This window comes from Abramis brama, assembly GCF_963993115.1.
Source record: "Abramis brama genome assembly, chromosome: 11".
Lineage (NCBI taxonomy): Eukaryota > Metazoa > Chordata > Actinopteri > Cypriniformes > Leuciscidae > Abramis > Abramis brama.
In genome coordinates, this window is record NC_139973.1 from 11,359,063 (window position 1) to 11,369,451 (window position 10,389).

General features: G+C 38.2%; 1 protein-coding gene across 3 annotated transcripts; it reads left to right on the top strand.

Moving 5' to 3' along the window:
- Window positions 1-450: 450 nt before the first annotated feature.
- atf7b (activating transcription factor 7b) lies at window positions 451-10,071 on the top strand. 3 transcript variants are annotated; one of them, XM_084128550.1, is made up of 12 exons: window positions 451-590; window positions 1,980-2,055; window positions 2,512-2,608; window positions 5,356-5,486; window positions 5,594-5,752; window positions 5,848-6,002; window positions 6,733-6,826; window positions 7,610-7,729; window positions 7,914-8,009; window positions 8,218-8,406; window positions 9,006-9,108; window positions 9,193-10,071. In XM_084128550.1, the coding sequence occupies exons 2-12, from the start codon at window positions 2,008-2,010 to the stop codon at window positions 9,378-9,380; spliced, it is 1,380 nt and encodes a 459-aa protein (XP_083984676.1). In that variant the 5' UTR covers window positions 451-590; window positions 1,980-2,007; the 3' UTR covers window positions 9,381-10,071. The 3 variants fall into 3 exon arrangements, with proteins under 3 accessions (XP_083984676.1, XP_083984678.1, XP_083984677.1); XM_084128551.1 differs by lacking the exon at window positions 451-590 and adding an exon at window positions 608-1,831 and having other exon boundaries at window positions 1,979-2,055; XM_084128552.1 differs by lacking the exon at window positions 7,914-8,009.
- The last annotated feature ends 318 nt before the right edge of the window (window positions 10,072-10,389 follow it).

Consider the following 10,389-nt stretch of genomic DNA (forward strand, 5'->3'; position numbering starts at 1 on the left):
TCCTGCTGCAGTTTTTTTTAAATTTAAATTAAATGCAAGTATTGTTCTGATAAAGATAAAGTAGCTAATATCCAACATAACTAAAGGGAAGAAACTCTTGTAGCATCTCCAGTAGGATTTTATATAATTTGTCCCAAATTGTGGTAACTCAATGGAATTGGAAATCATGTACAGTACACATGAGCTTTGTTATTTTGTAGTAATAAATCACAGTGCATAAATTGACGGTATTGTATTGGAAAATGTGAGCGAACTTTTGATTGCAATTTTGGGGGATTTTTAATTATTTAAAGATAAGTCAACAAGTAATGGTTAAAGCTTTACGAGCTATAGGTTAAGAGCTTTATTCTATCTGTAATGTCTGCTTTTATTGCGTCATTCGACGTGTACGGTGTGCAGCACAGACATGCGCAAACTAGAGCAATGGATTTTTCATCACTGCTTCAAATCTGTTACGTAACGACTTTAATCTGGTTTCAGTATTACCTCAACATATCGCGAGATTTACATATTGTGAGCAAGCTGGATGAAGGAGTTCCAAAGGTGGGAACGCGGAGAGAGAGGGAACGAGCGAGAGAGGGAGGAGCAGGGTAAGTTTGTAAACACTGAAATCCTTGGCTGAGGAACAGGTGACACGCAACACATTCGGATTACCTGATGCATTAAAATTAGTGATTTCAAGTGTAGCGGCGCTGGTCTCGCGAATGGTGGAGGTGTCATGAGCACCGTGTGTACACACTGCACGAGACGCGACACAATTAGAACACTCCCATTAGAATCAACGAAATCCGTGCGCGCTCGCATTGTAGATTCGTTTAATATAATGGGAGTGTTCTTGTTTTGTCCCTTCGCGTCGATCGCTTGCAGTGTAAATAGGGTGTTACAGCCTGTTGGCTCATGTGTGGTTAGCATTAGCCAGTTAGCTTTAGTGATGGGAAGTCCGACTCGTTTTCGAGAATCGGTTCTTTTGAACAGTTCGTTTTAAAGAACCGATTACACACGGATTCAGCTATTCTGTATTCAATCACGTACTTGCGTCATCTCGTAGTCACTGATTTTGTAAATCTTCTTAATAATAATAACAGTTGTATTGTAATGTAATTTGTCTTGTTTCAGTTGTTGTTTAAAAAGCCATTTAGAACCTTACATATAATTTTTTTATAACATTTTGTTTTGTTTTTTTCAATAACATTTTTTTTAACATCTTTTTAAGCTGTCATGCAGTTAAGTCATGAACATATTTACAGTACATTTTAATTGTAACATTTCTGCTATTAAGTTATTAAAGTAATTTACATTTCAGTTAACTCCAACTGCTCTTACTGTCAGTTCACTCATCGGCTCACTGATTCAGTCCGATTTGTGGACGAATCGTTCGGTCTGGTTTTGTGCATTTGTGTATTGAAAAGATCCGATTCAAAAGAACGATTCGTTCACAAATTGGACACCGCTAAGAACCATTTAAACGAAACACGGCGCGTTAGGAGTTGCGACAAACCCTCCGAAATGTTATCGTGTGGTTAACATGGTTGTTATGGCTTTGTTACATACTAGTGGCGGTTAATTTTATTGTGGATATCTTTCTGGAAATGCTTAGAGAGGAAACGCATGCTAGCTAGCGATATGTGTGGTAAAGCTATTGGGTCGAAGCTGGTTTAATTTAGCGGAAATGTGCTTTAAACGGGGATGATCTCAGACAGTAGGCAAATGAAAGCGTCTTATCATGTAATCGTCATGCACATTATGCAATCAGTTGAACCCAGCAGGCCTCTGTGCAGCAATGAAGTATGGATTCCTGTCATCTGTCAAGAGACTGAACAACATATCAAATGGAAAGTTGAGGAGGAATTTATATTTTAAATAGGGGTTTTATGTTCAGATTATTGTTCAAATTGAGCTGAAATTAATAGAAATTAGTCTTTTAAAAAGTCTGGATCTCATAAGATAAATCACATCTGTTCTTTTTGGATGGTCTTTAGAAGTAACACAGGAAGTAGTTGATCTAAAATGGGAGACGATCGACCTTTTGTCTGCACTGCCCCAGGCTGTGGACAGGTAAGAGCTGTTTTCTTTTTATTATTACTCTCAAATTCTCCTTTTCATGGTGTTCCTGTCCTACTGTGTAAGGAATATTTACAGTCCTGATCCTTTAGTCCAAGTGTTCAAGATTTTGGGATCCCAAATAGGAAGGTTTAAGAATCTTTCCCCTTAATTTCTTTTATGCCCCTTAATCTTGGGGACAGAAGCAGATTGTTGGCCAAAACTTTTATTCTGAAATCACTCCAGCTGTTTTAATCCCTGCTTCCACTGGGCAACTGTAAGAGGCTCCCATAGCACTGCATAACTGGATAACATAAGCCGTCATCAAAACAACAGATGGCCTGATATCATCCATTGCTTCTCTGTCTCTAGCTTCCATCTGATTTGAATTAGGACCCTGAATGAGACCCAAAATGACTGAAAACTTTACTGTGGGTGTGCATGTCTCTGTCAATGTTTTTCTCACGTCAGAGGTTCACCAATGAGGACCATTTGGCAGTGCACAAACATAAGCATGAGATGACGCTGAAGTTCGGACAAGCCAGAACAGATACAGTTATTATTGCAGGTTTGTGTCCCCACATAGATGCATTTCTGTCATTCTGTTGGCTCAGTCTGCGTTTTGTTCATAGTAGGTGTTGCACTGACTAGTCGACATGTCAACTTTAATGCTCTGCCATGACGTCAACTAGTCGCTGATCATGTGATTTTGACACTAACAACACGGCTGCCTTGCAAAAGACCTTCAGACTGTTCTGACTTAGTGTGCTATATCTTTTCTAACTGATCGGAGTTAAGATTTAAGTATAAATTACAATCAAAACTCCAAAAAATCCCATAGATTTACACTGGCTGTAATACTAGTTCTATAGAGGATAAGAAATCTTTGAAAACCACTTTAACTTTCCATTTCCATCAGTTAAAATGACAAATAAATGCATACTCCGAGAGCGCTCCACTAGTTATGTTTGTTTATAGTACTATCTGGATACTCAATATTGATCGGGTGAATGCACCTTTTAAACACCTATTGTACAGGTAAGTTAATAAAAAAAAAGTAAAACTAATGTGCTGCTACATTGTAACACACGCATAAACATACAGACAGAAGCTCGCACATCACATGCAGATCACGCGCACACAGAAACATTCAGGAGTGCAAAAACTTACCATCTGCTTTTGAACTAAAACCCACAGCTTTACTATTAGTTAAGAAATATAACGACCCATAGACAAAATAACTGAAACATTTTCTGACACGCTGCAGCTGTGCACAAGGCAACCCGAGTTTGAGTCTCGGCTCGAGGTTCGGGTTACTCAAGCCAACATTAAGATTGTTAACAAGCTGTTGCAAATTGTGGCATGTTGCAAAGCATTCCCATCTCTTGTTTTAATTAATTACATCTTCGGTGATTAGTTGACATCGACTTCAAAAAAATCTGAGGTTGTTTAACCCGTAGTTCAGAGTAAGTTGCAGTAAGGCCCGTTCACACCCAGAATGATAACTATTTTAGTGTCCACACCAACACACAATAAAATTGTGTTTATCGTAAGCCTGCGCTGCATTTATGTCCTCTGCTGCTGCAAACGTTTAAGCTCTTTAAAGTCGGGTGGATTCTGATTGGCTGTCAATGTTTTTAATCATTAATCAGTTGGAAAAAAACATTCTGAAAGTGATTCCAATGGTATCCTCCTTTTGTGTCGTTATCGTTAAGGCCCGCTCTCACCAAAATCAATAAAGATATAGCTATAAAGTTTTAATAGTCATTTTAATTTTATGCGAATAGGGATGACCATATTAACTATAACGATAATGACACAGAAGAACAATATCGCTGGAATTGCTCTCAGACCATTTAATTTTTTAGTTTCCATCCAAAGTTGTGAATTTAACTTGATTGGAACACCATATAAAACCTTTGTAAATAAAGTACCATTTGTAAGAGAACAAAATCGTCAGTTCCTGGGAAACTCGCACAAAATATCTTTAATAAGATGGAAGTTGCTGTAATCAGGAAAGCCACTGTGGCTTTTTTCATACATGACTTGCACCGCAGAGCGTGCAGACGAAATGCAGTAAGTACTGTCATGTCCTCTTGCGTTCAGATGCCTTGGGAACGCAGTCGTGCAAGACAGTTCTGGGAGGTCATTATACCAAATACTTTTGATGACGGACATTGGCTCAGGAATTTCAGAATGACTCAAACAACATTTGAGATGCTCTGTAATGAATTTGGTCTGCTGTTTAGTCCAGTTATCCAATCACATTTTGTTTTGAGACAAAAGCACGCCTTTTTTTTTTTTTTTTTTCATTGAGGGATTTATTATGTAAATGTGTTTCCATTGTAGTTTATGTGCATGTCTTCTTATCTGATAAAAAGCGATCCGCCTTAATTGAGCGCATACATTTTTTATGCATATTTTTAGAATTTATGGGCATCTCTGACTTTCAGTCCAGCCTTTTTTTCGCAATATCCAAAAATTCATATAAAAATAGGTGGATGGAAACATAGCTAGTGAAAGCCAATCAGAATCCATCCTGCTTTAAAGAACTCAAGTATTTAAAGTGGCAGATGACATAAATTTAGGGCATACCTATAATATACGGAATGTTGTCTTCCACTAATAATAATAATTCATTACATAGCGTTTTTCTCTGGACTTAAAGTGCTTTACATGGAAGGGGGGAATCTCCTCAACCACCACCAATGTGCAACGATGATGATGCGACGGCAGCCATTGTGCAACAGAGCGCCCGCCACACACCAGCTTATTGTTGGACAGGATATGAAGCCAATCAGTATATATGGGGATGATTAGGAGGCCATGATGATGGACAGAGGCCAATGGGCAAATTTGGCCAGGATGCCGGGATTTTTAATAACCACAGAGAGTCAGGCCCTCGGTTTAACGTCTCATCCGAAGGATCCACTAGTGTGGATACTAATGTGGTTATTGTAATAGTTATCATTCTTTGTTTGAATGGGCCTTTATAGTTATGGACTTCCCTGTTCCCTGTAACAGAATTACAATGATTATTAAAACTTTATCATTATAGTAATCGCTCTGGGTGTGAACGGGCCTTTATGTTTGATTTTCCTAAGAATCATTATTTGCTTGTTAAGCTGTGTATACGTTTTGTATATATCATAATTGTACACTTGATTTCAAGATAATAAATGTCAAGATAATAGTAATTAAGCTGTATCACACAATCAAGCGTGCCGTCTGGTTGTGATTTAGATGTTAATATAAATTTTAAAGAAACGTGCTAAGACTGTGTTTGTGTGTGTGTGTGTGTGTGTGTGTGCGCAGATCAGACACCCACTCCCACCCGGTTTCTTAAGAATTGTGAGGAGGTGGGTCTGTTTAGTGAGCTGGCTGGCTCCTTCGAGCAAGATCTTCGCAAAACACACGAGGAGGAGGAGAGGAGAATTAAGGGCACGGTAAGATTTCAAATAAGGAAAGTGTAAAGTATCAAAGGTTATCAACTTGTATGCTTTGTTTGACAATTGTTAGCATGAACTTGACATCTTGAATCTTGCCCTCAAAGCTTCAAGCTCTACAGACGCCTACAGAGGTTAAAGAGAGGGAAGGTCCTCTTGAAATTGACTCCTCCCCTCCAGACAGCCCTGACTCCACCTCCAGCATGACAAACAGCAAAGATGCAGTTGCCATGGCAAAGGAGCCTATTGCCTTGAGGAAAGCCATGGTGAATTTGAGACGAGGCAGATTACAGTATTTACAGTGCAGGTTTTTTTTGTTGTAGTGCAGAATATAATATTGTCATGTAACTCACTTTTACAGGATGTTCCTCCACGAACTGCAGCAAGTTCCACCCCTACACCAACCATAATGCGCCCAGGCTCGCTCCCACTTCACCAGGTATTCGACTCCATGATCCCAACTCAACCCTCTCCCACCTCTGTTATCACCAGGACCCCTCCGTCAAACAGACTCAGGTACACACTAGTTGACCTCATGTCAAAAAGGTTTTGTTTAGGATTGTCACGATTCGTCTTTTAAATTCGAGTACTTGATTAAAAAAAAAATTTTGATTGCAATTTGCCCGTGTCGATTAACTGCCAAAATACCGGAAGTGTTCCACGGATGAGAATCCACGGATCTCATTATTAGACAGTTTTCAAAGGCTGCACAATATATTAAAACCATTTAAGAATCATAATATAGCATAGGACTATTGTGAAATCAATTCAGTTTAATAAAAATATGCACTGCGGGCTTCAGGGTGAAGCATGACGCCTTTAATTACTTACATGTGTGCAGGTTCCGAGTTTTTTCCGACGGTGCGATTAATCGTGATTCAATATTTGAATCTATTGACAGCCCTAATTTTAAGTTATTTTAATGGTTATGGTTCACTTAGGTCTATTTTTATGACCACAAAAAAACTATCCGATTAATAATAATATCAAAATAATCAACAGATTATTTGATTACCAAAATAATCGTTCATAATCATGCATTTTGGGTGTTCATCCACTCAAATAAATAGCTAGCCTGAGTTTTTGATAGGATGTGTTGATCCTCAGCATTGGAGCAGACTCACTTCTTTGAGTTGAAACTTTTTTAATTTGCATGAGTCATTTCAGTGTTGTTCACACCTCTGATTCCTCACCCTGTGTGAGGAAAAATGTCCTAAAATAGTTCCTCTATAACTCTCTTTTTTAGCTCGCCGTCTGGTTCTTTTCCTATGCTGATGCAGCTTCCAAATGGTCAGACTGTTCCTCTGCTTCCCAGTCCAGGGCAGACTTCAGTCATATCGGTATGGAGGTCTCACATACGTATGATTATTAATCCATCATTTAACAAATCAGCTAGTTATTATGCATTTTATTTTGATATTTTTTTTATTACATTTTTTGGTTTTAAATTTTTTTATAATTTAATATTAGCTTTAATAATTTGTAGCTAATCCTTCAATACATTTAAAGACAACTACTTCAAGACAGTTGCATTCAAATACTTCAAATTACCTGCTGTTTTTTTACATAACCTGTAGTTCTCTGTTTTGTGTGAAATATAAAAAATATATAAAATACAATTTTTTATGTATTTTGTCTTCTTTTTTTCAATAAAGTTGTAGTTATTTAGCCTAAATATTTGTGGAATAGATGTTACCCTTTTGGGGGAATGTGTGTTCTTGCACTCTGCGGTTTTCTTGCACCATCAGCATATCAAGTTAAAAATAGTTATGCATTCTGCTGCACCCTGTCCAGCTGTTTTTGAATGCAAGAATACATCTGATGTGAACATTACCCTAAATCATTTTAATAATACAGACAGTCTTTTACCACTGACTAGTCAATTATGAAAATATATAGTACATCTCTACTTGTGAAAACTTTCCACAGACATACAGTATATTGCTCCTAAGTCAAAATAATAGTAATTGATTTTACTGTATCTGTGATTACATTTTCAGCAGTATGAGCCTCGAAACAAGTACACATCTTTTTTGTGTTTGTGTTTATGCTTTTGTGATTATAGTATGTTAAACTTGTGTTGCTATGTGTGTCTGTGTGTGTGTGTGTGTGTGTATATATAGCTTGCCAGATCATCAAACACAGTGCCCAATATCCCAGGGATTCCAGGCCCTCCTATTGGTGGAAGCAGCAGTGGCTCCTCCTCTCCGTCTGGATACAGTACACACTCTGATGCCAAGACGGTGAGAATGAGCACGCGTACACCCACGCTAGCACATGTAGACTTTACATAGGGATAAATGCTTTACAACGGGCTTATTATATAACGATTAACTTACTACACAGATGTAACACACAGGTTTTGAGCGTTAATTTACACGCTGTGGTGTTTCCTTGTGTTTGTGTATGGGATTTGTCTCCATCTAGAGGCTAAAAGCAGCACTATCTCAGCAGAGTCCTAGTGGACCAGCACCAATACAAAAAACAGATCACACTGAGACACCATCACCTGCTCAACCACAGGTGCTCACAGACACCTCATGCCTGTGTTACATATATGCTAGTATTTGCCTGTTTTTTTTAATAGTTTGTGACGAGTTCAATTAATGGGTTTAAATGGGATATATCAGTAAATAAGCTCAACTGAAGCATTATGTCAGTATACACTGTTTAAATGCTGACATATGCTTAAGTTCTCACTGTATCTGACAGCCCAAGCAATATCTTGTAGGTATCCCCTGCTCCCCCAAAAGGTGGCCGTAGACGACGGGGTGCAGATATTGAACCGGATGAGCGCAGGCGCCGTTTTCTTGAACGGAACAGAGCAGCCGCTTCCCGTTGCCGGCAAAAACGGAAAGTGTGGGTTAGTGCCCTGGAGAAGCGCGCCGAGGAGTTAGCTACTTCTAACGTCACGCTCACCGTGAGTCATACAGACAAGAGTGAAAAGATACAGGAAATAAGATGATTTTATGTTGTTGAAATGTACACTATGGTTGACAAATCTAGAAAGGACACATTGCAGTGATCAAAAGTGACAATTAAGACTTTTGTACTGTTAAAAAAAAATTATATTTCAGATAATGCAGTTCTATTCAACTCTTTATTCATCAAAGAATCCTGGAAAAAAAAATGTAGCACGGTTTCCACAAAGATATTATGCAGCACAACCATTTCCAACTGTGATAATAGTGAGAAATGTTTCTTGAGCAGCAAATCAGCTTATTAGAATGATTTCTGAAGGATCATGTGACACTGAAATTGTTAAAAATTCAGCTTTGCTGTCACAGGAAAACATTCAATTTTAAAATCAATTAAAATAAAACTTTTTAAGAATATAATATTTCACAACATCGCTGTTTTTTGCTGTATTTTCAATTTTTTTTAAATGCAGACTTGTTGAGCATAAGAGAGATCTCTTAAAATACATAGTATAGTTAGTATAGTATAAATAGTATAGTTCTATTTTTGATCATGCCATTGGTTGAGTCTATGTTGCTGTTGTGTACATGTGCTTGACAGGGTGAAGTGTCCCTGTTGAGGACTGAGGTGATCCGGCTGAAGGAGCTGCTGTTGGCCCATAAGGACTGCCCTGTAACGGCCATGCAGAAAAAAGCATATCTCGGTAAGATACACCCACATATTTCCTTTATATGTCATAAATCCTTCATGCCTAACATTCATCCTTCCTTCATTTCTCTCTCTTTAGCTGCAGGAGTAGATGAGGGTTCGGTGTCGGCGTTGGTGATGCCCGTGTCGGTCCCGGCTCCGGTGTCTGTTAACGGTCTGAGCGTGCGTGCGGCGGAGGCTGTTGCTGTTTTAGCGGGAATGGGCTCGGGTCAGTGGAGTAGCACGTCTGGAGATGCTTCCTCCCAATCACAGCCCACATCCAGATGATGAGCACGTCGTTCAGCCAATAGGAACTAAATATACTTTGAGTCTTTCAAAGGAGCGAATCCCCGTTTCCCCTCAAAACTCTCAGTCACGGTGTGTTTGTAAATCCTCTCATGTGACAAATGGGAACCAATGTTTCCACGTTCTGACCACAACCCCGCTCACAGACACTCTCCGGGCGACAGTGGCGACATCATAGAACGCCCCTGTCAGACTGCACAGACTAGGAAGCACTGCAGTGGAAATGAATTATCTTCTGTCATCTCGAAAAAAAATCCACCTTTACCTAAACTTGTATAGATCTTCTCACTAATGCATTCTTGTCTCGTTTGCAGATATTTCTAATTATTTTGCATTTTATTCAATGGTTTTTCTAATATAATGATTCGTTGCATGATTCTGGCCACATTAGAAAGATGATTTCTACACTATGCAGATAAGTTTAACGCCTTCTTTCTCAGTCTCTCTTTGTGACGCTTTCTCACACATACTCTCACTCACCATTTCTCCCAGTTTCCCTTTCTCTCTTCCTCTCTGTTCTAATTTTATTATCGTATGTACAGTAATTTCTCTCAGGTCTGTGCTTCTGTGGCTGTTTTGGTGAAGATCGTGTCTCACATTAGTGTAACCTGGCGCCGCAGAATGGACTCGCAAAAGCTTAAGAATGGAGAGAAAATATATTTTTATATTTGAATATCGTTATCAGTTTGTCTGCATTTTGCAATATATATATGTATATATATATGTATAAATATATAAATATATATATATATATATATATATATATATATATGGATATATATATTATATATATATATATATATATATATATATATATATATATAATATATATGGATATATATATAATATATATGGATATATGGATGTGACGGGTAGCTTAACCATGTGGACATGTTTTAGATCAGTATGATTATGATATGCTCTGCTGAATTATAGGTATCTTTAACCAAAATACATAAATCCTTTTGCATTAGAGGTTAGACCCTAAAGT

Coding starts and splice junctions, on each gene's coding strand:
- atf7b (XM_084128550.1), top strand. CDS start 2,008: ATGGGAGACGATCGACCTTTTGTCTGCACTGCCCCAGGCTGTGGACAG. Junction 5,753..5,847: donor TTGCCTTGAGGAAAGCCATG/GTGAATTTGAGA, acceptor TCACTTTTACAG/GATGTTCCTCCACGAACTGC. Junction 8,407..9,005: donor CTTCTAACGTCACGCTCACC/GTGAGTCATACA, acceptor TGTGCTTGACAG/GGTGAAGTGTCCCTGTTGAG.